Below are 27,603 nucleotides of genomic sequence, written 5' to 3'. Positions count from 1 at the left end.
CAAGGCAGCACAGAGCTACGGCGGTGCGAGAATTGCGTTTTCTTTCTTCCTGTCAATATACTCACGGGTGTTGCGCGCCGGCTTCTTGGACCGCACGACACACTACCGTGTGTCTTGATACTATCAAGATACTGCATAGCACAATGACAATTTGCTTGCAGTTGGACAAAATTTTCCCTGCTAAAAGCTAATATTGAAGCATTTCATCAAAATTTTACTCCCAATATTCTTAACCCCTTCAATTGTCAAGATTTATATGGCACACTATTTCTTATCATTAAAATTTTACATAATTCAGTGAAATAATAAATCTTCATCTTGGCTAGTGTCAAATATTTCTTTGCAGTCAGTTTCATCTAACAAATTGAAATATCACAGTCGCGGACATGTTACCAATGTCACATACCAGCATCTCCTTGACTGATACCCCAAGCTGCTTTTGCTTTAGCATCTCTCTCCCTTTGTATCTCTTTCTTCTCTTGAATCTTCTTCAGTCTGTTAGTAGTATGATTGACTATTACTTGACTTACAAACATTACCTAAAAAATTCCTCTCTTTCTCGCTCATCAAGTTCAGTGACGATGTAGTCAATCGTTCGTTGGATACGAGGGATGATTACTGTAAAAATTAAACGTTTAAATGTTAGCACAGTAAAAGTTCTCCAAGAGACTAAAACAATTCGGTAAGATCTGACCCCTTCAAGGTGGCCATGTCACACAGGTAATTTGAGATGGCTAGTTTAAAGGGATAGATTTTTATACAGGCAGCAACAAAGAACAGGTCAGCATTACCTTCACACTAAATTCCCATAGTGTAAATTTGCAAAGGTTTTGTACCAAGTTTAGTGCATTAGCAAAAGTGATACAGAGAAAGCCTTGGACCACACTTTTATATCTCTATCAAAGAGGTAGTAAACTTTAATCACTTTGCTTAAAAACATGTCAAAAATTAAATGAATACACACACACTATATCATTAGCAATAACCCAACGCTGGACCATATATGATGAATGGTAACCTTTGGAAAGGAGGGTTATCTCATTGCAGCAAAAACCTTTAAATAAATTTACACTTTGACTAAATTTATGGAAACATATTGTGCAAAGCACAACAACTTCACTGTTTAAGCTTTGGAGCCTAAACTCTCAACACAACATTGCTGTGATAATAACCCATTGAATTCCAAATGCCAATATTTAGACATTGGCTGTTAAATTTTGAGTACAATGATACATAGCACAGGTGTACAAGCCAAGTGCTACCCTTCTGCTGTTCTACAATGAGTTATTATATGAAAGCTGTTTAATACACTACAATAATAAGTACAGTAGGACCTCCATTATCCGAACACCTGTGTGCCAGTTCAATCATAAAAGTGTTCAGATAAGTGAATTTGTTCGGATAAATGAAGCCCATTCATTTTTATAGGGAGTTCTGTTCAACTACTCTAATAGAACATACACTACTCTAATAAAACGTTCACTTTATGACGAAATACTCTAATAGAGCAGTCACTTATACTGTTCGGATAATCGAGGGTTCGGATAATCGAGATTCGGATAATCGAGGTTCTACTGTACAAGTATAAGGGGAAAAATCCCTAATTTTTCCTTATACTTGTTTGTTTACTTTTTTGTAACATTGCTATGACTGGTGAACCCACACATACCGCATCAAAAGAAACGATAGCACCAGACATCTGAATGCACGCCCCAACTATCAATTACTGACTTGAAAGTGAAGTAGCCATTACGCTTCGCTTGCAGCTATGTTCAACCGTTACATAGTGTTACATACGAAGAACAGCGCCTCTGCAATCAATCCAGTCACCACGGAAAATACAGACAATTCCTGTTTAATACAAACATATAGGAAAGCCATGCACCTCGCTACCACGAATCAACACCTTGAGCTGTTAGCAAAAAGAAATGGGACACAAAGGAGGACAAAGGTAAGTCTATGATGCATGCATTTTACGTGCTGCAGTATGCCAAAAGGCACATCTCGGGACGAAGTACAACGTCAAACTGTGAAAAAAGCAAGCCTGTAGCCTTAGCCATTATTGAGGTATTACACTTGTCTGAAGGTATCAGGTACATATGGAAATAAAAGGGTTAATAATATCTGCAATATTGAGATGCTTATTCAGGATGATCAGTCTTGATTTAGAATACCCCCTATAGAACCATCCCATACAACCAGCAATTGGGTTGCCTTCAGAGTACAGATAGTATACACACTTCCCTATACTGGGACAACTGAAACACAAATCATACAGTGCCCCCTCAATTATCTGAACAATAGAAATGACTGTTCTTTGTCTAAGGTGTGCATTCTATTAGAGTAACTGAACAGAGCTCTGTATGTAAATGAATGGGCTTCGATTATCCAAACTTTTTGATTATCTGAACACGTCTTGGTCAGAGATAATTGAGAAAGCACTGTATAATCAAAACAACTTTGAGCATGGTCTCTATCCAGGCATAACAGAGTGGTGGATCAACACAGACTGAAGACATATTTGAAATATATTTAAAGTGCAAATTCTGCAAACACAAATACATCGACAAGTCTATAACAATGTGCTGGTCAAAAATATCATCAGTACTGCCACTGTACTGGTCATTTTCATATGATGGTGGCCACATCGGTCACTATCAACCAGTGTGGGCAGAACCCTAGTTCTATTTCTATATAGTATAACGGCACAATGCAAAAATTGTGAACTTTTTCATAAAAGCATGAAACTTTCCACATTAGTGGTACTCATGACAAATTTTTTGATATAGTGCCATCACAGATATGATGTATGGTGACCTTTATAGCACAGAAATTCGATCATTTCTGTCTTTATCTCCCTGAGGCATTAAATACTTGGTACCAAAATAAAGATCTTGTTGAACGAAACAACTTAGTTTTTAATAGTTTAAAGTTATGTTCATTTATATTTTGAGATAATTTACTTAATATTGAGATAATTTATCACCCCATGGGTAATTTATATCCCAAGGGCAGGTAAACTCAAAGAATTTTGCAGCTAATAAAAGTGATCATAACTTCAAAATGGAATTATCTATCAACTTCAAATAAAAACCAAGTTGTTTTGTTCAACAAAACCTTTACCATGTCAATTATTTCCTCAAGGAGACAAAGACAGAAATGGTCAAATTTCTGTGCAAAAGTGGCCACAAAGGTCATATCAGCGATGGCATTCTATCAAAAAATGCACGTCACGAGGAGTACTATTTACGTGGAAAGTTTCATGCTTTTTTGAAAAAATACACAATTTGGCAAATCTTGGGGGCTAGCTACACCACTATACTATTATGGATACACTAAATATTAGTCTCACCGTGCTCAATGGCATTCACTCTTCTATTAGTAATCTTGATGACCTCATCCAGTGTAACAAATGATGTCTGTATTGTGTCACACACATGTGTTAAAAATGACAAACCTCTTTACAATATACCTGCAAGGAAGCAAGGTCTACCAACAGTTTAATAGCTTTTCCAAATATTTCCTTGCACTTCTGTACTTGCTGGCCACCTCTAGATAAGCCTGTTAACTCATATGCTGTAAAAATAGAATTTCAATAAGATGACATGTCAAAAGTCCAGTACACCACATAGAAGAAACTTTGGAGGAAAAATTGTCAATCAATCCCGTCATGTTATGACTCTTGAAAATCATCACTCCCTTCTTCCCCCCCCCCCCCCCCCCCCATGTAAAACATGTCAAAATAGTTATTTTGACACGTTATTTTATATATTAGCTTGACCAGTGCAAACCTTGACATGTATGGGTGTACACACACACTCTACACTCACAGTCACTTACTATCTGCTCCATCAGCATAATGCTCAAACAAAGGCAGTGTTACTCCTGCAAGTAATGCATGTTCACTGTTGTGCTAGTTTAATAGCATCTTACCTGCTACATTGTCTCTCTTATTCCTCACTTTGCTCTGAGCCTTGTCCACATTATGCACAATAGTGTGTCTAAAAGGAAAAGGCATAGCAAAACACAATGTAACTAGAGTAAGCATAGTTAGACTGACGAAAAATCTCCTGCTGCAAACTTTGCCTCAGCCAAAGAGATTCCAGCTTGTTTCATAGCATCTCCCATCAATTGCTTAGTCTAGCAGGGGCTCAGTAAATATAGTTTGCTATTCTGTATCATTACCTCTATGATTTTGGCCAGAATCTGTCTGAACCTCAACGTTAAAGCATCAGATTTCTTTTTCAACAAGCTGTGCCCTTTCTCTGCACCTTTCAGTCTCATTTTCATTTGAGTCAAAGCCCTAAAGGGTGTAAGAATAATGCAACACACTATGATTCCAAATAATGCCCATCATATTGTAATTGTCTTGACATTTAGGAGTACTTACATTCGAGAAGGGAACACTATGATTCTCTCTTTTCCAGACATATTGTACCAGTAACTTTTCGAACAGTGGAAAATTAACTACAAAAGTACGACGACTGTATAAATATAAGCGCCTCCCACTATATGCGCATGACAATGATTACGTCGACGGAAGGTCAACTCTCGAGATGTTGCGTGAAGTTTCACAATTCCGTGCAGCAGTGGAAAAGAATTAGTGTTCGAGGACTGAATGAACTGCAAACAATATCGTAAGCTCCATAATTATGGGTTTTCATTAGTCAATTAAGCGCCTGCTGTTTTTTTTCCTACAGCCAAGCTAAATTCTCCATTGACAGAAAAGAAGCGGTTGGTAAACTGCTACTAGTGGAGCTAGAACTGGTAAGTATGCCAACACTGTTGCATCTACCTTGTATTGCTGGGCCAGTCTGTTAACTTTGGAACAAGGGGTTGTAATACATGTAGGTATGCACTGTCGTTTTCCAACCGTGACAGTGGTCAAAGTCTTGACTGGCCACCTTGACTTACTTTTGTGTGTGACATGAGGTTTAGTGACAAAGGTTTGGTCAATTATTCATCCTTGACCATTGACTCAGTCCAAATTTAGTGGCCTTGACTGAGTGCCTGTGTGTCAGCTTCAAAGGAAAAAGCAGCTGGTCCATGCTACAACTGTATCTATTTACATGATTGGATAGAAGAATAAAGTTTGTGATTTACAGCTGACACCTTAAGCATTGTATAATTTCTCTCATTCAGTCTTTTTACTATTATCTGAACAATCACTTGAGCTCAATCTGCTGCGAAGTTTAAAACTTATTTCATTTTCTCAAGTCATCCCAGAATTAGCAGATGAGTATGCTTGACATGATGAGAGTCCACTATTTGTAGTCGAGAGATCATGTGATGCACACTGTGTATGCAAAGCATACAAAACTAGGAGGGGATACTTCCAGCAGATGCTCTGAAATTGCATCTGATGGCTTTTATATACAAAGTCTCTTTCACCTTCATTCTAATAATTTTGTTTTTATGGTAGCAATTAGTTCAGTTTATGCTTAATTATTTTTAGCTTCCATGGCACAGAAAAATTCTGAAGTAAAAGATCACTTGAGATTAAATCTGTAAGCCATTTTGGTTTTAAAAAATTACGGGTGTAAATGCCATGCTAATAGTCTACTGGAAAGAAGCAATAAAACAAATTTTATTCAATCAACATAGCTAATGGCTCAAAACGAGTTACTACAAGAAGGAAATTGTATTAGATCTTTGAGATTCTTGAAAATAGAGAATTGCATGTGACCACTTAGCTATTTTACCAAGTAATGTGATCAGTTGACTGTTGTATTAGAGTATCTTGGTGCAGTCATCTGGCCCTTTGATCCTTAGAATCTAGGTTGATAGTGTTACCCACAATTAAATCACAAGATAAAATAATAGTGTTGGGCCTTTATACAAAACAGTACTGGATGACATGGTATTTTGCATCTATCCCAGCTAGTCTAGTACACTACATTAATCCCACAAAGGTGAGACCTATAGACTAACTAGTAGTATACAAGGCTTGAGCCATTTACGATTTGAAACTAACCTATTATGCTTTTGAGCAGTGCTCATAACTATGTCATCACCAAGATGATCCTGACCGTTTTATTAGGGTATATAACAGCATTTTGTTGTGGGCATACATACATTATCATTAAAAGTCTCTGTGCATCTTTAGGTATAGTTCTCCACCCGTCCCTCTATAATAAATCTGCAGGAAGTCGATTCCAACTGTGACCTGCTAGCTACGATCTAAAGTTCTAAAATCACAAGGATTCGGAAATCTTCAGCAGCCTTAGCAACAGAAAAACTGAGTATCGATCTCATCAAAACAATATAGTCCTCAACAAGAATAATTACATCCCCACCATATTTGGTTCTGTTGTGTGTTGCTGTGATTACGTATCCAGCAGGACAGATGGTATCAGCTGCATCTCGATATAAATGGGTCTCTGTTTAAAAGAAAACTATCTCCAAGTGGGTCATAGAACATTTGCACAATTCAGCATATTCTGACTGCTATATTAGAGTGACTGCTCTATTAGACTGAATAATCAGCCAAGAAACAGTAACAATAATATCTAAATGTAAATGTGTGCACATTTTAGAAAATTTTCTTGCATGACATGCACATTTTGGAAAATCATCCAGTTATGCTGGCAAGTTGCTTTTGTTATGCTGAGATATGCCCAGAATTTTCTGGCATAATTGGTACAAGCCTAGCAATTATTCTTCTCTCTATGATGTAGTGTGGTGTGGTGGAGATGTTGAACAAGTTGTGTGTAAACATTAAAGCAACTAGTGAACTGATGTGTAATGATGACATCATCACACCAATGACCATATGTAAGTGTGTATGTGTCCCTTTGCTATCTCAAGATACACAAGTGCCCCAATTTTACTGGGTCGACATGACTCTGGTGGTGTACACGTGTGTACGTATGTTGTGGTACCCCCTGGTGTTTAGGATGTACATAGTGTTCATCTTGGTGTTTCACACAGATGCACACTGCTGTACAATCCAGAGGAGCTACAGTGAAGAATTATCGGTACGGAGAAAGATAGTACAAGAAGTAATGGCTGCAGGTGAAATGAAGACATGCTACTCATCAACATGGTTACATGAGCCATTTATCAGTTGTTCCAATTGTGATGAACTATTACACAGTGTGTTAGTCCTCAGTGGCAACAAATCAACTTGAGGTGTACAAGATGTGAACAGTCTTTAGCAGGATGTCTACTAGGGACCACCCTGGTGTTTGGATGAGTGAAATGATTGGGTTTATACCTTTGCCACATTAAACGTTAGGCTGGTTGCTTCAATGCATTCAACTCAATACATGTACTCATCACTCAATGAATGATTCTTTCTTCTAGTATTACTAGCATTATGGGATAAGAGTATTTTTTTATAACTGAACACTGCACCCTATTGTGGGGATCAAGTCACCACTGGATGACTCTGAGATGTTTTCTGCATCTCAATAATGTCAAGATTTTGACTGAGTGTAAAGGAAAGGTTAAAATAACAAAACAATTGACATGTTACCCACAAATACATGGAAGAAATGAGACAAAGAGGAAACGTAAATCTATGATACTGTAAAAGTAGTGAAACAAGAGAGGTCGCTTACACCTGCTGACATACTAGTGGGCATTTAATCCCTACTTCGTATATACCGATGACTGAAGTAGGGATAAATTATGAAGGATGAAGGTCAAGTTGCTGTCAGAGTGCTGGTCACTGTAAAGTGTCAATAATAGTATATCTGCCTCCCTTGTTTCACTACTTTTCATTATAATCGAATGTAGAATTCCTAATCTTTCCTTGTACTTGTCCACTGTACTGGATGGTTCATACAGTTATGTATGGTTACAAGCAGTGGTGTTTAATACAAGTCTAGTTAACATTTCACGTTGTTTCTTCACTGGGTAGTTATTTGTGATAGCCTTGTTCAGTTTCTACAACAAACACACGTGACAATCACTCCGATATTCTATAGCGGGAAATTGTAGAGGAAGAAAAAAGTAGTGAAAAAGCAGTGTTTCTTCAAAGCAAACATATTCTGGGCTGGCCACAAACTGGCCTTGCTCCAGCCAAATTTCCCACTATATATACACAATATTCCACCCTACCATCACATCACTGCTGTTGTATTGTTGTAGGAGGACCTGTGTACTCTCATAGTTTGCCTGTGACGTAAACAACATCATAAGTGAGTATTATGACAATAGCAGAACCCCTCATTAATGTGTTTTCTGGACCAAAAGTTTGAATATACAAAAACTTTCTGGTCTGGTCCTTAAAAGAGACCAACCTCTAGTCAAACTGAAGTGTCCATTATAAATAGGTTCTACTCTGTACACATCACAAACCAGTTCTTTATACATCATCAGTGCAAGAGATAACAATAAGGCGATATGTGGGGACTGTGGGTGAATCTTCAAGGCCTATACAAAACCAATTGAAGTAAATGGCACACACAAAGTATTGACATTGCTCACCTTCAAGGCACAATCAAATAATTGTACGTAGTCTTCAGTGCACTCTCCTGTAATGCCCTGGAGAAGGCGGTTTATTAAAACACTGGTAATTGCCATTTTAACGTTATGGGTAGAATTTTAAGGGACAACATTTTTGAAGCTTCAAATTCAAGAACCTGTTGTCCAAAATATTTTTGAAAGATTCAGTTCAACACAACAAAACTACACAGATTTAGTTGGAACTCCAAAAAAGAATTTATTTTGTCCCGCAAATCCATACACAGTACATGTACTTGTTGGGCTTACTAGAATTGCTGTTGCTATTCTTGTTGTTGGGTAAGTGACATATGTGTCATTCCATGTCATAGAGGAGAATACTGTTGTTAACAACAACCACTTGTACTCCTGTGACATACATACACACATACGGATATCGGTGTGACCTCACTCACTGCTACAATAAAACCTGTTTCATCAATTGCAAGTCATCTTTGACTCAAGTGCCCTGATTATTAATTAAGGTGTCCTGATTTTAATTTGAGTACACTAATACAAATATGATCATTTGACAAATGTACAGTGTTGATCCACAATTTAGGGTGTCCTTTTCAAGGGGTTTTATTGTAACAGTAAGTGACCACATTACACAGAATTCACATTGCACTACTATACTTATATCACACCTTGTTAGTGATCAGCTTCTGGGCTAGTTCTGACAATAGTGAGCTCCCATCTACCTCTAGTGGTATGTCAGCATCTTTCATCTCTCCTTGCCACTTGCCACTGGCAGAATTTTTAACCAAACAAATTGACTCTGTATACAACGAACATCTATAGCAACAGGTGTTACATAGTTGTGTCACAAATTCCTTGCAATGACGGCAAAAGCTGAATATATATGCTGAGTCAACTATTGTAAACGTTCAGTGTAGCTGTGTTCTCATTACCTAGTTCAATACAGTACACACTATTAGTAGTGGCATCAGTATAAATTAGTACTTAACTATAATTTACCTTCATTACTGCTAGTTGACTGCTCTATTAAGTAACAACAGAGAGGGTGCTAGAATAGTTGACATTGACAACTTCTAGACCAAAATTTTACAAATTACTGGAACCCAATGTGGACATGCAGAGGTAGTGTTGTGCAGCCAAGGAAGGCCAGTGTTAGCATAACAACATTTCTCCAAAATTTTATAAGTACATAACATGGGTTCAGGCATAAACGTGCTCACTCCAATTCATCTTACCATTCTTCATCTTGTCATATCACCACAGATTCTACCTGTTATACCTGCCATTTATTTGAGATTAGCATGCCATGACTGCAGTAATTTTAAATTTTCAGCTGCCACTTTTGATGTCACATAGGTCATACCAAATATTTACAACTATACAATTATTCTGCCTCCAGTGCAACTACCCAAACACTCACCCACAAAGTGTAGATGTTCTCGTGTGATAATTGTGACTATTTCTGCCTCAGCTATTTCTTCAGATAATGTCCGCAGATTTTCTGTGTCAGTGTGTAGCTCAGAAGAGCCACCTGTGAACTAGTATTACATCATGTACAACAAGTTATATACTGACTAGATAGCTTCTTCCAGGCTTCATTTAACAACTGAAATATGAAAAAAACAAGAATAACACTAAAATTAAAGCAAACAGTCACAAGTACCTGAGACATACATTGAAGAGTATATACAAAAATTTCACACTGAACACCCTCATCTTGACCAGCTGGCCAGTGCATCATCAAAGGAGCCAGAAAATGCCATGGAAACAGAGTCAAGGATTACAAACATTCGGTATTGTGTACAAAATTAATAAGTTAAAAAGCCTGTGATATTATTTTGTGACTGTTCCATTAGAGTTTTCAATCATTAAGCTTGATAATATTTATACAGGGGCAGTTCCCTTAATGGTAGCAATGTTACTGGTATAACAATGTATGTACTTCTTGTACTGCAAACCCCATGTGCACAAACTTTTTTTGAAACACTTCACGAAATAAAATTTCAGACATTAATTTTGTCTTTCAACTCAATAGCAACAATGTAAATGTCACAATGAACTTTCACAATTGTTCTAGCTTGTGACAAAAGCAATAATTTACTCCACACAGCCGTTTCCATATTTTCCCTATGCAGCTACACTGCAATATCAGTGTCTGAAGAGTGGATCTAAATCTAACAAATTTCAATTACTCTAATAAAACACACACCAGCTAAGAATGACAAAGCACTCTAATTGGACAATCACTTATACCTTCTAACATTGCTACAGACCCCAAACAAATGCTTTAAATATTAAAATGTTTACACTGTACTCCCTATCCCATACAATGGATCTCTCTATAATGGATATTTTGGGAACCAAGATGTTTTGATCCATTCTTGCTGCAAAGTATATATAGAAGCTTTTTACTTGGTGAACAAAACCTTTGTCCGTATTGTGAAAACCCTTTTTTCTAATTCAGAGTTTCCCTGTGCAGGTCACACTTCACTGTTATAGGATATTGATAGTGTAACGGGTTCTTGTGTTTAGTGACTGCTCGGCCAACAACAGTCTAATGATGGACCAGACCAGGTGGCTATCTGGTAACACTTGATCATGGAACACAGTGAAGATGTGATGAAGTAGTGACACACTACAGATGAGAAGGAGAGATGGAATACGGTAGTACAGTCTTATGTCACTGACCACAATTGGTAGAGACGATTAACAACATCGATAGACCCACTGGTATCATCACCTGTATAATTATATTGTGTATTTAATGAATTAACAATGAATTATCAAATACTATTTTATTAGGGACCTGCAAGAAGATTAGAGGCAGGGAGTCAGAAACATGACATCATACTACCACTGAATACAGAAAAAATCCAGGAGGTGCCTTGATCTTGCAATATAGGCAAGTACCTACAGTAAGGTGCGGTGATAATGCGGCTACTTGCAGATTAGTTTCAATTGGCCAAATGATTTAGTAGTTTAGTGTAAGTGTTAGGCAAAAAGCGTGTTGGGCAAAAAGCAGATATAAAGGCGTAGATGGTTTAAAGTACCAGAATGAACTGTAGCTATTATTTGAGCCCTTGTCCAAAATTACATAGTTATGGACATAAAACCACTTTAATAAAGCAGTCACTAGCAAACCTTTCATAACCTTTTCACTTTGGGAACTTGTATGTTGGGTATTATAGAGAGATTGCTTTTCTATGCAAGTAACCAACAAGACAGGCTCCACTGGTTGTATTTAAGATACTTCTCTATAAGCAACACAAATGAGTTTCCCAATGGCACCCATCTTAGAGCAGTTACTATACAGCTAGCATTCAAGATCATCACCTTTCTCTTCATCAAACATCATTGTACACTTTGGGGACACCAACAAGCGTTGATGTGTTAGTGTAACTGACTGTAACAGACTATTAGGCAATGTTATAAATAATGCCCACCATATAATCTCAATACCTGATAATTCTTGTGACAACTGGTACTGACTTGCTGACCAATATATAGCAATTCGTGTCCTATTAAGGTAAAAAATACAGTTACTTTTAATACACCAGAAAGTTGGCAAGACGAAAACAAAATTATGGCAAGAAGTACAAATTATTCATTAGCAGTAGATTTGGCAAAATACTGCTAACCAGAAATACTACTTAACTAGCCAAATTTGTTCCTACCAAACTCTGTTAAAAGTTTAAATTCTGCAGTTATATTACACACACAATATTATGAGAACAGCAATAAGAAAAGTATTACCAATGTGGCAGCTTATAAGCAGAGGAAATATTAACACTGTACATTGTTTGAAGAATGCTGAAATTTGTTGGGAAAAGAGATGACATTAAGATATTGACAGTAAAATCAGAATGTTATGTAGTATGGTGAATAAATTAGCAATTTACCAGGCCACTAAAAGTTGATTTTTTAAGTGTAAAAAATAAATGGTTTGGTGATAGCCTTCTCACAGCCTTCTTGCAGGTCCAAATCCTAGTGGGATGGTATTTACAGAAAGAAAAATAACTAAATTTCAAAAAAAAAAAAAATTATGACAAATTTCTTTGGTTTGTAGAATTTGTAAGCTGTTATCACTTATAGTCTTACAGTAGCTACATACCAGTTCTAGTCCATTCTTTATCACACAACACAAACTGTTGATGGAACAGAGTAACTGTAAGGTTAGATAGTCATCTCCATGACAATCAGTGAGTACCCACCTCTGCTTGATGCTTCCCATTACCATTACCTGTAACAAAGGAGGAAATATGTTCACGTTCACTATGTAATATGTTCTCTGGACATGAATGTCAACTAATGGGCATAGGAAATGTTGTATCAACATCATTACCTTGTCCACCATCAGCAGTAGTCAGTCCCAGATGTGTAGCAAATGCTTCAACTGATACTAGTTCTCTGTATAAATTGGTAGTATATCAAACCCACAATTACACAGTCTGCGTACTGTTCCAGACTTGTCAAGTGGCTAATCTTTGGCTCCACTAGTTTACTGATGAGCTCCATACGTTGTGTGATATCACTGACATGGTTGCTAGGTGATGAGAGGTATGTGGAGTCATCACAAGTCTCACAATATGTAAATGTACACAGACACACAAAACCAGAGCAGAGCCCTCGGTTTCTGATTAAACAATCACGCCTACCCAGTTAGTTGACTGGGCCACCTGAATCAGTGCAGACAAACCCTCCTGGGGAACAGGAATAGCTATGGTACCCTGCAGAAGACTGCAACGTGTCTCATGGGTGAAAGTATTGGCAATGAAAGTCCCACTTGAACTTACAGTGTATGTAAGAGTTGGTATTTGTTTCCCCAGTTTACACCTTAGTGGTTACTGTACCAGTAAACACAAGGCCCACTCCCCATCAATACAGCTGGGTAGACTACTTCCTCAGTTCACAACACTACACTTACCATATAGTCACCAGACAATTCAGTAGTAAAGGCTGTTCACTTAACAAAATTGAGAATGAGTCAACCAGCGACTGATAATGTTGATAAAGCTGTGGAAACTTCTCCTTTAAAAATAATACCATCAGCTACACACCACCTTCATGTACAGACTAACCACTAGCAGGTTTCCATGTGACTTAACCACAGCCAGTAGTGTAGAGGCAGCCTGGTGTCTGGTGTGTAATACCTCTTTACTGAACTGGTACTGTACGTGATAATTCATCATGGATCACATGATGTCATGTGACCCACTAACCATTGTTTCTACTCCTGTGAACACAGCACACTGAAAACACTACAAAACACAACTCAAAAACTACTAGTTATAAATAACTGTTTTACCTTCTCCACAACAGCTATGAGATGGTTGCTACTAGCAACTGTTGCTGCAGGATACAGGATACTGATTGACTTGAGGTAGAGGGGTAGTAGTGTGCGGCCCTATAAATATTGTCATCACATGAGCTATAACTGGGATCACGTGATCTCAATACCTGACAGTCAAGCTGTAGTAGGTGCATCAGAAAATTAGAAGCAATCTTACTTGTTTCCTAAACAACATAATACTGTATCAACAGTTCATAGTCAATAGGTAAAAACTTGGGAGAATTTTTGTACCATTCAGAGAAGACAGTGTCTATTTTTCAATTGTACCATAGAAAATATATTCCTCAATTGTACAGGTGGGCTAGAGCAATTGGGAAGTAATAGTTTCTTGATCAGGGAAGTAACTGTAGCATGCAGTCACTGGTATTGAAACTGGAACTTTGCAGATCATTGTTAGAAGGAATTTGCTATAAGTTGCTAAGGCATTCAGTCACCATCACCAAGTAGACTATATTCCTGAGAAAGTCTCTTGTCTAATGATAAACATTCAAGTTCCTGATGGCAAGGATTCATAATATTATTTTCTCAATACACAAATATTGTGAATTCTTGGTGACGGTATTATACATTACCCTTCCAATAGAGGGGGAGACAGAAACTGCTGAATTAATAAAGGAGGTGACTTAATCATCACACCACTTGCATATATGGCACATTGTCATGTGACATTCAGACACATGACATACTCATGCATGTCACATGTACTACACTATCTTAAGAATTGTTGATGTAGCTCCCATCTACTCTAACATGGCAGTGCTTTTACACGTGCCATTTGTTTAGGGTCAGCACTTTTTTCTGTTCATTGTGTTAAACATAAGGGTTGATATAATTGCAGCTTACAAATTTTGTCAAGCACACTTGTTAGGGTGATATACTTCACATAATTGCTATCCTATTGTGAGAAGGCTACCGAAGCCTGTTTGTAGAGGTAGTAAAATCTTCAACATCAAAACTTGACATGTACTACTACAGCTACACACTCACTGAAGTATTGTTCAACAACACAGAGAGGAAGAAATTGAATGATTCCCATGGCAGCACCAATGAAATATCATCACCTAATAATCCATAGAAGATACAAACTTAATACACCATATATGAAAAACACAAACTGACCAAGACTGCTTGTCACTATGCCACTCAGCCATTGTTCTAATTGCTGAGCAATAATCAGAGCTCCCTGATTGGTTAATAGTTTGAGTATTACTAACTGAATCGATCGGTAGCCTACAATGTGTCACATGATCCCTTAGCAACACATGACAACAGTGTACCAGTAAAAAAGTCATCAAATGATTCATCTGAGTCAAACTCCAATACACGATATTGGTAACCAAGGTGATCTTTATCTTCTACCTAAAAGTGAAGTTAAAATAAAACAAATAGTTACAGTACACAGTGGAGTCTGCTATGTGGGTCAAGGAAACTTACACAATCCAGACAAGGTTCTTCTAATATATTTCTTAGTACATGCACATAAGGAGAATTAAAATTAGGACACCTTGATAACATATTTGGGTATTACGCAGGGTTCAAAGCATGGCCATATGCGAGCAGAAATAATTGTGCTCACAGGTCATTGATGCCATTTCATAACACTGGTCAGGTATTGTGTACGTTGGAATTTTAATTAGGCATTATATAGCCATTTTACAACATTTTTTACAACCACATTCTACAGACTTCTTTAATACACTTGTACTAGCATGCCTTCTGTTTGTGAAAAGTTGCATGATTAAAGACATGCTCTTTCGTTGATTTGTGACTTGTTTTACTGAGCACTGAAGCAATTAAAGTTTACACAAGTCTATCAACATATCACTCAGATCCGGTATTGGCAAAATTAGTGCACTTCAAAAAATAGAACAAATCATGGGTGTGTACCTTTTGTAGAGTGGTCCACAGTGTAGTGACAAGGTGATGATGATATTGTGTGATCACACGACAGCCCAGTGGGTGCTTCAGCAGTGCCTTCCATGCTGGTAACACAGAGTATGACACAACCTGCATATAAGGGGTGCACATAACAGAGTGTTTGACACAGCTACAAGGATGCCATGACACTGTCATATGTCACGCGTATATAATTTTTGTTTCTCATAAAATTTCATGTCACCATGTGAGAAGAGTGGAGTACACTAGAGTGGAGCCAGCTCAATTATCCTAACACTAGAATTTGGTAAGTGTATAAATAATTGATAAATGTAGCATTTGATTACTCTAATAGAACATACACTACTCCACGAGAAAACACACCAGTAACAGAATGCTAGTCAGTTTTTGGATAACAGTAGTCTGGATAATTGAAGATACACTGTACAGCCTTATTTATTGATTTTACAGTATTACCATGTTACTGCATCGCGGAAATGTCACAACAAATAAAATGTTGTAGCTATTGTGACGTAAATTCCTATACAGTTACACACACTATCACCTGACAAGGATGGGATAGGATGCTGATCATCAATTGGAATAGCTTATCAAGTTGGTCAGGTAGTTGAAACCCATCTTGCTGCAGCAAATAATACAATCCCACAATCAAACCCAACATATTTAACAACACAGCATAATACCAAGAGTTCATACAAATATTATGAACTCTTGATAATACAGACACCTCAGAACCAACCAATGGAGCCCTGATTATCAAGGTGTCCTGATTTTCCAGGTCAACTTTACTTTGGGCCTTAACTAAGTGTCCGGATTATGTAGTTGTCCTCAAGTGTCCATATTAACAGGTCTAGTGTATATGTATACAACATACCCATAATGCTACCAACTGCTCAGTCACCAGCCAACTAGTCAGCTCACAACAACGTTTCAAAAAGACAAACAGTTCTCCTTGGACCACTGTCTGCTTTGTATGGCTGTATGAGATGATCCACTACTTTGATCACATGATCCAACACTACAATTAGCTCACCTGATCACAGAATTGACTACATCCAACAAATCAGGAGACATCATTAGCAGTAGCACCTGATAACGTTCTTTATAATAGGAGTTGATATCATCCTGAAATAAGCACACCCTATTTATAAGTAGTCCCCAAAATTAAGCACCCCACCTTCCTACACGCCAATACAGACAGTGCTTCTACTGCATAATTTTGTAGTGTTTCAACTGACAAGTGTTTCATGACAAGTTGAGGAATGTTACTTTGAAGAATTGATGACAACGATACGTGCAGCCAGTAATAAGAAATGGTCTCCATGGCAGTAGCCAACAGCAATGGTGAACTATATGACTATAGAATTCACAGTATAAGGTTACACATGAATTGAGAAGAGCTGGGCAATATAACAGATACAGGTTAATACTGTTTGCTGTCTCAGAGCAGTTGACTTATACTGCCCAGCTCACATGGTGAATCACTGACTGTTAATGTGTAATGTAGAATAGACCACACTTCATTGATGTTGTCCTTTATGGCAGTGCTCAGAACCTTCCTACGGAACTTGGATAGTTTCTCATCCTGCACATCAGTGGCGTTCACATCTTGATACAGCGTCATCAAAATGTGCAGTACAGATAGTAACTGCAGCTCCTGTGACAATAAGAAACGATTTTAGTAACACGGAGCATAAATGCCAGTCCTGATAAATGCACAACTCAAGAAGAAAAAAATTCAAATATCAAGAAAAATACTTTAGGATTTTGCAAGAATTGTGTACCCATTACTACTTTTTTTTGTAATACATTTTTGTTGTATGATACTGTTCTGACATTATACTGACCAAAACCTGACTAGTTTGGATGAAAACACTTTGTGTGAACAATCTTTGGTTAGGAATTTTAGTAAATTCAACACAGCCACAATGACTATGTAATCTTATTATGCTATATCTCACAATAATACATATCAGTTACAATTATTAAGTATCGGCTGAATATTTAATATTGGTTTATTAGAAAACCTGTATCAGAAATAGACAATAAATATCGGATATTGGTATCGGTTGTAAAATGTGGTATCGGTACAGCCCTAATAGATAATACCACAGATAACATAGAATAAATAGGGATTTGCAACGGATGTCATTCCCATAACAATTAATGGTTGCTTGTATGGGCAATCCTCATTACGGGCCCAGATTTTCATATCTCATTAAGGTTCTATGTGAATTTATTTTGATGGTTTCCATTCACTATTACATTGGGCGGAAGTTATCAAATTACAACAGTATGCAGTCAGATTGTGAACTTCATTGCTAATAGCAGTGCTATTAGCAAGCACTGGTACCTTAGAGTTGCAATAGTAACTACAGTAGTTACAATAGTAATCTCTTGGTTAGGCATAATAATCATACAAATATTAACAAACAAGCACATGAGAGCAACTACATATCCACTAGTTACTTTACAAAAGTAAGCAACAGTTACGTATACAGTGGTCCCTCTAGGGGTGGGCAATATTTCAATAATGTTGAGAAATTCAATATTTTACTGATATTGATGTGGAAAAATGATATCGAGATTCACTGTAACAAGCACAATGTGTTATAGTTGCTGTTACCTTGGTAAGTATAATGCAGCATCTTGTACAAAAACAACATTATGTACCGCATAGCCGGAAAGTTTGGCAGGAGGAAACTTTGGTGAATTAGCCGTGATAGGATTGTGGCGAGAACAAAGTTTGGCGAATTTGTTGAGCTAATACGGATTTGTATTGGACAAATGATTTGGCGGATTTTAGTTTGGCGAAACATTGTTCACTCACCAAACTTTCCGGTTATACGGTATAGCCCACCCCCTAGGTCCCTCCATTATCTAAACTCATTGGACCCCGAGTGTGTTCAGATAATTGAAAAGTTTGGATAATAGAAGCCCAATCATTTTCATGTGAAGCCCTGTTCAATTATAACACACGAACACGCTTTAGAAAAAAAATTCTAATAAAACAATCAACTCCACAGTATGGACAGGAGCTTCTAAGCGCCGAAAGCCTTGCAGCACTTATGAGCCCTGGTTTGGATAATGGGAAGATTGGATAATCGATGGCTGGATAATGGAGAGACCACACCGGATAAGTCATAAATAACTAGTTACTTTTTTGAAGTACATAACTACTATGGTTGCTCAGGCATGGCATCAATAATTTTTGTGGTGCTATTACTTAGGACCACGACAAGGTATAAGAATATTTCAACATTAATTTAGTCCACAATGATTGAAGAATTGTACGAAGGTCATATTTTGTGAACTGAAGCTGATTCTGACAACCACTGAACTTGTAACCACGACATGCCAAATCCAATGCCTGTAGTGACGTCACTGTTGCAATCCCTGTTTAATACAAACGACACCAAGAAGTTCCATCCATTGATCTCTACAGTGTTTAAAGTTGAAACAATATAAAAGTTGCTTGCTTCCATTGTACGAAGCACGTATAATGCTATGATACAATTTGGTTTACAATATTGGTATGATAACTGCAGGACAAAACAAGTTGGGAAGTCAAAACTGTTTTATATCAATAATGAAAATTTAATTCCCTTCTCAATGCACCTGATAGGACTACAGAAAACATTTGAGAGACTTCTCAAGGAATACACTTACAGTGTACATGAAGTTAGAGATAGCAGCTCTATCAATTCTTTGTCCTTAAACTGAATACATAATAGATAACAATATGCAATTTACAGAACAGCTTCAACAACTTTCTTTATGTAACCTAGCTACTATATTAGTTGTATACACTGTAACTATACTTTAAAATGATTTGATTTTCTTTTCCTGAGCTTACCAGCAGGTGCTAATTAGCCTATCCTACAAAGGTACTTACTACAAATCAGTCTACAATAGCCATGCATCTAATACACAAGAGTGCTAATATGTGGGATACAGTTTTTAGATCCTAAAAATCATATAATATAACCGTCTGTGTTTACCCTCCAGTACCTAACTGGTAAAGTTGATCATATAAACTTGACAACAAATTTTAGCAAACTAGACGTCAGTGAAACTGGAAAAAAAAACTGGTAGTACATCTGATATTTATTAATCTTACCCCATATTGTATAGCATTCTTCAGTTCTTCAAATAGTGTGGGCCAATCGGCTGGCCATTGTTTCTTAATAAACACCACCACTGTCCTAACTAATGCACACCTCACTGAAGCATCATCTAGGGGTCCCTATAAGATGCACTCATAGCATTTTGTACTCACATCATTTCTCACCTCTTGAAGGAGTGACATCATTCTAGAGCATAACTGCAATCTCTCATTCCCCAGTGGCTTCCAGTGGTTCCTATTGTAGTTAGCCAAGAGTGTACATTACAGTGAATTGTGTAATGTGAACATGGGACTAACTAACAGCATCCGGGTCAGTTTTGTGTACCAAGAATAAGTGTAGGTGTACATGTTAACAAGCATACACAGCAAGTACAATACTGGTAGCATACAATATTGTCATTAAACAGTAGAAGAAAAAAAGCTAAACAACAGAAGCAGCAGCAAATATGGTAGAGCAAAGCAGACAGTCAAGAAAGAGAAATTAAATTGTACTGCATACTCTATTGTCTGAGAACATCATAGTGCAGACAGACTATCACCACAAAGGGTACAGTGTATACATTTGCAACAGCTCTACTTGATAGAAAAGAAAGTCTTTCTTTGTCATATCTAAATGCACATGACATTGCAATCTAGATCTGTTCCATATAATACAATATAAGACATAAATTTCGGTAGCAAACACACTATGTAGATAGACAAACAGACAGACAAACAGACTCACAATACAGCATACTCCAGCAGATGTAGACCACCAAATTGTAGTATTGGATTAGCACTACTACTACCTGTATCTAACAGAGCCAAGCCTGACTGCAGCAACTCTGCATAATGCTCCTTCAGTTCCGTCCAGAACTTGGGAAAGTATCACGTAACATATTTTATTACATAAAATACACAGTCACACACCCAAGCTTACCTGGTATACTGCCACTCGGTCAGTGTTATTAAGGGATGGGTCAAGGCTAGCATAAAGGTTCCTGGACAACACTTCCACATCTGGTACTACTGTGCATGTGGTCATTGCTCTCCACTGAAACTACACTATATTACGTCATATTACTGTCAGTGTAATGGCAAGATAATTCCACATTGTGCATGTAATCTATACCTGGCTCCAAGTCTACTGTGGCTACGTGTCTAGACTGGCCTGGCCTCGCCTACAGCGAATTAGACAGTTCGCATAACTTTTGATTGTGGGTTTGAGTATGTGCGACACCAGGGAGTTCTGTCGTTCATCCAGAGACTCAACTGTTGGAGTGAACTTCGACGCTATTGGAGAAGTGGAACATTATGACCACCTCTCTGGCGATCTTATGGACGTACTAAAGTCCGGAGAGAACTCGGACGTGACATTTGTAGTAGAGAGTGAACGGTTCAATCTGCACAGAGCAATTTTAAGTGCAAGATGCCGCTATTTCAATGTGTTGTTATATGGAAACATGCTAGAAGCTAGAACAAATAATGAAATAGTATTGAAAGACACTCCCGTAGAGGGCTTCAAAGTATTAGTAGAATACATCTACACAGGAAGGATTTGCTTGAGTGACCAAAGCGAGCAGGTGAGTCACACGCTACTGTTATTGCGTTCCTGTGACGTCATTTGGTCTAGGTTACATTAGATCTGCTGGGACTAAGCAACCGGTACAATTTCGATGCCCTGCAACAGGCTATATCTTCTTACCTAAAAGCAACCTTGTCAGTCAGCAATGCATGTGTTATATTTAACACAGCAAACTTCTACCAACTCAGAGATCTGTGTGCAGCCTGTTACACCTATATTGACAGTCACGCATTGGAAATGACATCATCCGAAGGATTTTTATCACTGTCACAAGCTGCTTTGGTGGATCTCTTGTCTAGAGATTCTTTCTTTGCACCAGAAATTGAAATCTTTAAAGCAGTTATAAGGTGGATGGAAAAGCATGATGTCAGTATAGAAGATGCGAGGGATTTGTTGAAAGTAGTGAGGCTACAGTTGGTGACCAGGAATGACTTGTTTAGTGTGATCAGACCGTCTGGTGTATACCAGCCTGACCAGATTCTAGATGCACTACAATGGCAGTCTGAGAAGAATCCTTTAGAGTTACAGCAACGTGGGCTACTAAGTATGTTTAGTTTTTGTTATTCAGTTTGAAGCAAGAGAAAATACTGTTCGATATTCTGAATAGATACTGTACATAGTGTTGACAAATGAAATGTTCAGAAATACACGCTATGCACACACTGCACGGCATGCCACATACACACTACTCACAGAATGCTATGATGTTAGTTTTACTTCTTTCCCTGCAGTACCAGAGGAGAATGTAGCCACGCACCAACATGGTACAATGTGTATTGAAGGTACCATGAAGGAGACATTACTCAATGGTGACCATGAGAATTACAACATGGACTATGGCTACACTTTACACATGATCAATGACACCAATGATGAAGGAATCACAGGTATGTGGCTATGTGCACGTAGTATGTGTTCACATTCTTACTATATACATAGCTTGTATTGGTGAATGATAATAGACACTAATAATTATTTTCATACTTAGAGAACTACATTCCAAAGATTAATCCCATTAACTATGTAGGTGACTTTAGTTAGTTACCTGAAAGGCTCAGATGAGGAATGTGAGGTGAACATATCAACATGCAAACTGGGAGGCTTTGCTTCCTAAACAAGAGACCAGTTGAACATATTGACAGGTAGGGAAGGGTGGGACATTGATATGTTCACCTTACATTCCTCATGTAATCCAGAACAGCTGGCCATTCAGTTAATTGTATTTTGGAATGCTCGATTTTATCAATGTCATGTTTGTAGAAAATCTGTTGAGGATGGGGACAGCACTGCTTGTCCCACAGGGTTACTGTTAGCTGGTTTGTAATAAAACCTCTCAAAAACAGATTTAGATCTCTAATCAGCAGCGTCCATTATTTGATTTGTTGTAATTCCAGCTGATGCTGCTGCAGTAGCTGAAATACTTCTCACTGAATGTGACTTAAAAGTGTCAGTATCTATCCCAGAAATTTGAGCAGGCATCAACTTTTTTTATTGGTTGAAGAAATGGTAAGTATTTAATAAGCCTTGTTCATAGAGCTCAGCTAAGAAATTGGCTACATCACTTATGGGGCCTAAAAAGGGACTTCTGTTCTGTTCACCATACCGGTTAGTCCATTTACTGAAAGAGGAATTGTTTGATTTGTTGGACTTGTCTTTCCATGATGCGATTATGAGGTTTGTTGCTGTCTGAGAAAGGTGGCTGCCTTCACATTGTTGGCAAACATAACCCACATGGCTAACCGTGTTATGATGTCCGGTAAATTGTTCTGACACACTGGCTGTATTATGTCTAGAGACTGTGCAATAAGAATTGGTACTCTGACTTCCAACGCTTGAGAGGACAATTGGACCACTGCCTGGTAATTCTGCTGGTTGGCTAACAGGGTTCATTTCAGGCAGATTTGTAATGAGCGGAAAAATAGTGGCGCCATTAGTGGTTGTGTTTAACCGTCCTAAAGGCTGTGAGAGTAGTTGAGCTGACGGCTGTTCTAAAGATTGCAGGTGGTGACTTTTTGTCATGCCCGGGTACTGGGTGGGCAAGCTGGGTGGGCAAGCCATTCAACTCCGTGCAAGACACATACACATGCCCATCTTCATATGGACATCGATAGACATTTTAAAATGTGTTGTGCATCACTACCTATGTGTATACTCTACCTACACTAACTGTATGCAAGACAATAACCTTACTAATTGTGACCGCTAGCCAGCTCTTATCACATACATACAGCGGTGTCTTAATACTAGACTAGCAGGAATTTGAATGAAAGCACGGAGCGCTTATGGTACACTATCCGCATCACGTGATGACTTAAACTGAAAATAATCAGTCTACAAACAGGAAAAAGAAATAAATACAGACTATAAACAAATACTCCATACCGTCTGAACTATCAGTCTAAGCCCCAGTATCCATACACACAGCTTGAATGGGTTCCCACATTTCATAACTTTGCATTTCATCAAGGTTTTCATCACAGTCCACACTTCACCACAAACATGAAGACACACTGTCCCTATCTGTATAGAAAATTTTCTGTCTTTGTTATTATATTTCTAACTGCATGTTACACATCTTGGTGAGCCTATTATTTAAAGATACTAGTGAAAACTTAAATTTTACTGATACAGCTTACCAGCTAACTGTTATAGTAGGTAGCTTGCGCTGACCAGTCTGCTAACTTCAGGTGACTACAGATGTATCTTCTCACACATTAAAAGGTTGGCTAGTAGTAGCTGGCTTCAGTTTCCTCTTCTTGAAGTCTTCATAAGTTAATATAGTTACGTGATAGTTGTCACCGGCTTAGTGGGAATGCCTATCGCTATGGCTACACTGAAGTTCGTCAAATATTGTACTCCTGTTCTCACATCTTAAAACTTACTCTGCCATACTACAATAATTCACCTAAATACCCACTAGCAATGGTGACTTGCGCTGAAGTCATACAGGTCTGCCCGGCATGTCACATGACTAGGAGATAACTGCTTCACCTGAAGAAACAGGCGAGTAATTATTCAAGGACGACTACCTCTTTAGCTCAAAAACTTAGTAAGAGCGTACTACACTCAACTCCATTGTTAAAGAAGCCATTTCTATTGTAATATTCTTGATTCAAATAATGCATGTATTATCAGGAGCTTATGAGCTGCCTTCGGCGGCAAAGGAGCATGAAACTCGGTTCCACCACAATCCAAATTACGTCACATTTTTGAATAAATTGCTACGAGTGTCGCACACAATTAGTATACGGCATCAACTAATGAGATTTTACTTTCCTTATATGGAAACTAATCGCTAATGAATTTGGATTTCGATGGCACCCGGCAGGTAGTGTAAGTTTCATGCTCCTTCACTGCCTTCGGCAGCTCATAAGCTCCTGGTATTATAGAAATTTGTATTTAATAATTTAAAACGTATTTCAGTATTCATGGATGGCAATTCGTTCTTTTGGGTACTCTGAGATCTATCAGGCTGTTGTCAGACCTGTATGAAAGCACAACATGAGTAGCCACCAAGAAGCTGCTGCTGACTATGATAAAATGTATTTCCATTCTAGACTGTTAGTTTATCTTCTCGCTGTGAATGGTAGCCAGAATAGCATGAGATATGACTGACCAAGTGAAGTAGCTATTAGCTAGCTGGTAATGGGAACTCTTTACGTAGTGCCTTAGTAATCCAATCTCCCCTTACAGAGTAAAATATTTTACTCCCCAGAGTAGTAATTACTCCCCACTTTTAACAGTGTAGGCCAAACACATTGATATGTGATCCGAACATATTTCGAAATGTAATTGCTAGCATAGACTTGTGTTAGAGATCCTTGGTACCACCTTGTACTGTAGTTACAGTAGCTAATATGTGTGTTTTTACTATCTTGTAGTAAAGCTGGGTAATCCATACATTATTAACTGTGTCCGATTATTACTGTGGGACCGAGACCAGCGATCATACTCATATCTCATTGAAGTCTCACTGGATGCAACCCACTGGACTACTGTCGTTAATTATTCACTTTATCTCTGCCGGTCCTGGCAAGAGGTGTTTTTCGATGCTCGGTGCATCAGGTACGTGTGGACGTTTTATTTTCTGAAGTGATGTGGTGATTTTGTTGTTGTTTTTTGTAGATACATCAGAGTTATTGGCACCAACAATACAATGAACAAGAGTTTTCATCTTGTCTCCCTGGTCTGTATGTATACAATGAAGACTCCCAAGATCAATGAAAGTGGAATTATAAGTGTGTTGTGTGTACATGAGTGTCTCTGTTTTATGTATGTTTGTGTGTATGTGTTTTATTATTTTGTGTTCTTTGACTACTTCACAACTATGTTTTGTGGTTCAGTCCCTACAGACAATGTGGCTGGCATATCATCCAGTGCAACGGTATTGGAAGGAGTTAGTCGGTCACGCAATGCTCTACTGAATGGCAACACAAGAGATTATGACTGGGACTCTGGCTATACCTGTCACCAGCTGGGAAGTGGATCTATCATAGTGCAAATGGCACAGCCTTACATCATTGGGTCCATGAGGTATGTGCACACATAGGTGTGTATAATACATGTGTTGAAGTGTGTATAGCTGAGTGGCTAGAGCACGGGCTTGGTAATCAAAAGGTTGCAGATTCTTGTAAGTGAAAGGTTCCAGGTGTTGGTACCTGGTTAAGCCCAGTTGCTGTTGTTGTTATTTTGAGCAAGGAAAAAAACTTTACATTGTTCCAGTCTACCCAGATGTTAAATTGCGACCTGGGAAAGCAGCCCACCTAGCTGTAACATCAATGGGTACCTGGCGTTAACCGGGGGGACCAAATGCCAATTGTTCATCTCTCATGTGTACAGTGGGTGAAGGTGCCCACACCTTTGCCTGTGAGACAAGATGCATCCTTGAGGATTGCGTAGCACACACAGGTGTCCCATGCTTGTTCACTGGGTAGACATGACCATGCTAGCATGGTAGTCAAATACTTTGATGTGTACACATCTCCTGTGTGTATAATGCATCTGTGTAACGTGCGTGTAAGTTTGTATATGAGTAATACAGTTCATTGTCCTTTAGGCTACTATTATGGGATTGTGATGATAGAGTATACAGTTTCTACATTGATGTATCAACTGACCAGAAAACATGGTCTAGAGTAGCCGACAGGACTAAACAAGACTGCAGGTAGGAAACAGTTAGCTGTGTGCTGTTTTGTCGGTCCCCATTGTTTCCATCTTGGTTTCCTTTTAGTAGGTTCTAAGATGACTTGTTTTTTAAGTTACTATGTTGTTATTGTTGCTCCTCTTGTGCAGGTCTTGGCAGCTCCTGGAGTTTGAGCCTTGTCCAGTGACTTTCATTAAAATAGTTGGTACATCAAATTCAGCCAATGAAGTTTTCCACTGTGTCCACTTTGAATGTCCAGCCAGCAGTATTTCTTCACATGACTCACTCAGACACCCTCCATTTTAGCATGTTTTTAAAATGTTGTAAATAATGTCCATTTATATGATTAAAGCTCTCCAGTCTATGCAGTAATGTAATTACTTAGTAACTGTCAGGTCATCTGACATGCAGTTAAAAAGATGGCTGGCCTATGGTGTCACAATCCTATCTGGAAACAGTCTAGATATTGTTTACTCTATCATCACTGAGAGGCCCTTAGCGATGAGGTATGATAGTGATAAGTGCAAACACTGCACAATTATTTGTGCTGTTCCAACTAACTACCTGTGTATTATTTTAGAGTACAGTATTACATTATGTTACATTGGCATGAGTATACAATTGATCTTGAAATCACAGTGTAAGTTGTCGGCTGCTGAAAACCAAACTCTTTCACTACCACTTGCTACAGTCGGTACCAACCCTCATTGGATCAGCAGGCTTTGTGATTTGCAAAATATCACTTGTACTGTGCATGATTGAGCATCAAGTTGTTGTTGAAAAGAGATAATTAGCTATAAGTTATTTGGCAAATATTACTGCAGGAAAATGATTATACAATGTGAATGAAAAGCCTCTGATGGAGATGGTAAATATGTGCCAATGAGTATACTAGGGCTCTAAACAAGGAATACTGAGATGGGAATGTGTACAATATCTATGCTTAGTGTATACATTATTTGTGTGGCATCCAGTTTTTTGCCATCAACGAGATTTACAAAATTTTATCAGTTCCTGTCTAGCATGCATGTGCTTACAGCAACATTGTATTGTCTAGAAGATTACATTCACTGTAGCTATACAGGCTGATGACAGAC

At 38.1% G+C, this 27,603-nt stretch overlaps 4 protein-coding genes across 7 annotated transcripts; 2 read left to right on the top strand and 2 right to left on the bottom strand.

Annotated features, from left to right (window-relative positions):
- Positions 1-251: 251 nt before the first annotated feature.
- On the bottom strand, positions 252-4,662 carry LOC136267923 (V-type proton ATPase subunit D-like). Its single transcript, XM_066063124.1, has 10 exons — positions 4,391-4,662; positions 4,186-4,303; positions 4,061-4,140; positions 3,934-4,001; positions 3,841-3,885; positions 3,473-3,576; positions 3,353-3,419; positions 540-618; positions 407-495; positions 252-356 (listed from the first exon to the last, which is right to left on the bottom strand). Exons 1-10 carry the CDS (start codon positions 4,429-4,431, stop codon positions 295-297), a joined length of 753 nt encoding a protein of 250 aa, XP_065919196.1. The 5' UTR covers positions 4,432-4,662; the 3' UTR covers positions 252-294.
- LOC136267924 (uncharacterized) lies at positions 4,407-7,772 on the top strand. Its single transcript, XM_066063125.1, has 4 exons — positions 4,407-4,637; positions 4,701-4,767; positions 6,678-6,774; positions 6,931-7,772. Exons 1-4 carry the CDS (start codon positions 4,513-4,515, stop codon positions 7,128-7,130), a joined length of 489 nt encoding a protein of 162 aa, XP_065919197.1. The 5' UTR covers positions 4,407-4,512; the 3' UTR covers positions 7,131-7,772.
- Positions 7,752-20,999, bottom strand: LOC136267920 (exportin-5-like). Of its 4 annotated transcripts, none has more exons than XM_066063122.1 (36): positions 20,911-20,999; positions 20,719-20,838; positions 20,524-20,654; positions 19,965-20,034; positions 19,794-19,919; positions 17,163-17,330; positions 16,851-17,030; positions 16,707-16,798; positions 16,548-16,650; positions 16,218-16,295; positions 15,665-15,784; positions 15,055-15,136; positions 14,897-15,007; positions 14,765-14,838; positions 13,885-13,941; positions 13,733-13,831; positions 13,647-13,685; positions 13,506-13,595; positions 13,352-13,455; positions 12,884-12,970; positions 12,770-12,834; positions 12,639-12,667; positions 12,539-12,592; positions 11,887-11,945; positions 11,761-11,840; positions 11,116-11,167; positions 10,932-11,062; positions 10,091-10,188; positions 10,003-10,033; positions 9,848-9,958; positions 9,096-9,226; positions 8,719-8,817; positions 8,434-8,490; positions 8,305-8,379; positions 8,065-8,121; positions 7,752-7,890 (listed from the first exon to the last, which is right to left on the bottom strand). In XM_066063122.1, exons 2-36 carry the CDS (start codon positions 20,821-20,823, stop codon positions 7,792-7,794), a joined length of 3,144 nt encoding a protein of 1,047 aa, XP_065919194.1. In that variant the 5' UTR covers positions 20,824-20,838; positions 20,911-20,999; the 3' UTR covers positions 7,752-7,791. The 4 variants fall into 4 exon arrangements, with proteins under 4 accessions (XP_065919194.1, XP_065919192.1, XP_065919193.1 ...); XM_066063120.1 differs by having other exon boundaries at positions 20,719-20,861; positions 20,911-20,994; XM_066063121.1 differs by having other exon boundaries at positions 20,719-20,843; positions 20,911-20,994.
- Positions 20,975-26,870, top strand: LOC136267922 (BTB/POZ domain-containing protein 9-like). Its single transcript, XM_066063123.1, has 8 exons — positions 20,975-21,361; positions 21,412-21,907; positions 22,095-22,250; positions 25,245-25,428; positions 25,489-25,601; positions 25,707-25,896; positions 26,420-26,527; positions 26,656-26,870. The coding sequence occupies exons 1-8, from the start codon at positions 21,008-21,010 to the stop codon at positions 26,810-26,812; spliced, it is 1,758 nt and encodes a 585-aa protein (XP_065919195.1). The 5' UTR covers positions 20,975-21,007; the 3' UTR covers positions 26,813-26,870.
- The last annotated feature ends 733 nt before the right edge of the window (positions 26,871-27,603 follow it).

This window comes from Dysidea avara, chromosome 10 (assembly GCF_963678975.1).
Source record: "Dysidea avara chromosome 10, odDysAvar1.4, whole genome shotgun sequence".
Lineage (NCBI taxonomy): Eukaryota > Metazoa > Porifera > Demospongiae > Dictyoceratida > Dysideidae > Dysidea > Dysidea avara.
The sequence above is the reverse complement of the archived record's forward strand: the minus strand, read 5'-3'. Positions and strand labels throughout refer to the sequence as shown.

Coding starts and splice junctions, on each gene's coding strand:
- LOC136267922 (XM_066063123.1), top strand. CDS start 21,008: ATGTGCGACACCAGGGAGTTCTGTCGTTCATCCAGAGACTCAACTGTT. Junction 21,908..22,094: donor ACAGCAACGTGGGCTACTAA/GTATGTTTAGTT, acceptor CTTTCCCTGCAG/TACCAGAGGAGAATGTAGCC. Junction 25,897..26,419: donor TACATCATTGGGTCCATGAG/GTATGTGCACAC, acceptor ATTGTCCTTTAG/GCTACTATTATGGGATTGTG.
- LOC136267920 (XM_066063122.1), bottom strand. CDS start 20,823: ATGACCACATGCACAGTAGTACCAGATGTGGAAGTGTTGTCCAGGAAC. Junction 12,593..12,638: donor ATGGGAAGCATCAAGCAGAG/GTGGGTACTCAC, acceptor CTAACCTTACAG/TTACTCTGTTCCATCAACAG. Junction 11,946..12,538: donor TAAAGAATGGACTAGAACTG/GTATGTAGCTAC, acceptor TTACCTTAATAG/GACACGAATTGCTATATATT.
- LOC136267923 (XM_066063124.1), bottom strand. CDS start 4,431: ATGTCTGGAAAAGAGAGAATCATAGTGTTCCCTTCTCGAAT. Junction 4,141..4,185: donor TTCTGGCCAAAATCATAGAG/GTAATGATACAG, acceptor AGCCCCTGCTAG/ACTAAGCAATTGATGGGAGA. Junction 3,420..3,472: donor TAGACCTTGCTTCCTTGCAG/GTATATTGTAAA, acceptor GACACAATACAG/ACATCATTTGTTACACTGGA.
- LOC136267924 (XM_066063125.1), top strand. CDS start 4,513: ATGCGCATGACAATGATTACGTCGACGGAAGGTCAACTCTCGAGATGT. Junction 4,638..4,700: donor AATGAACTGCAAACAATATC/GTAAGCTCCATA, acceptor TTTTTCCTACAG/CCAAGCTAAATTCTCCATTG. Junction 4,768..6,677: donor TACTAGTGGAGCTAGAACTG/GTAAGTATGCCA, acceptor TCTATGATGTAG/TGTGGTGTGGTGGAGATGTT.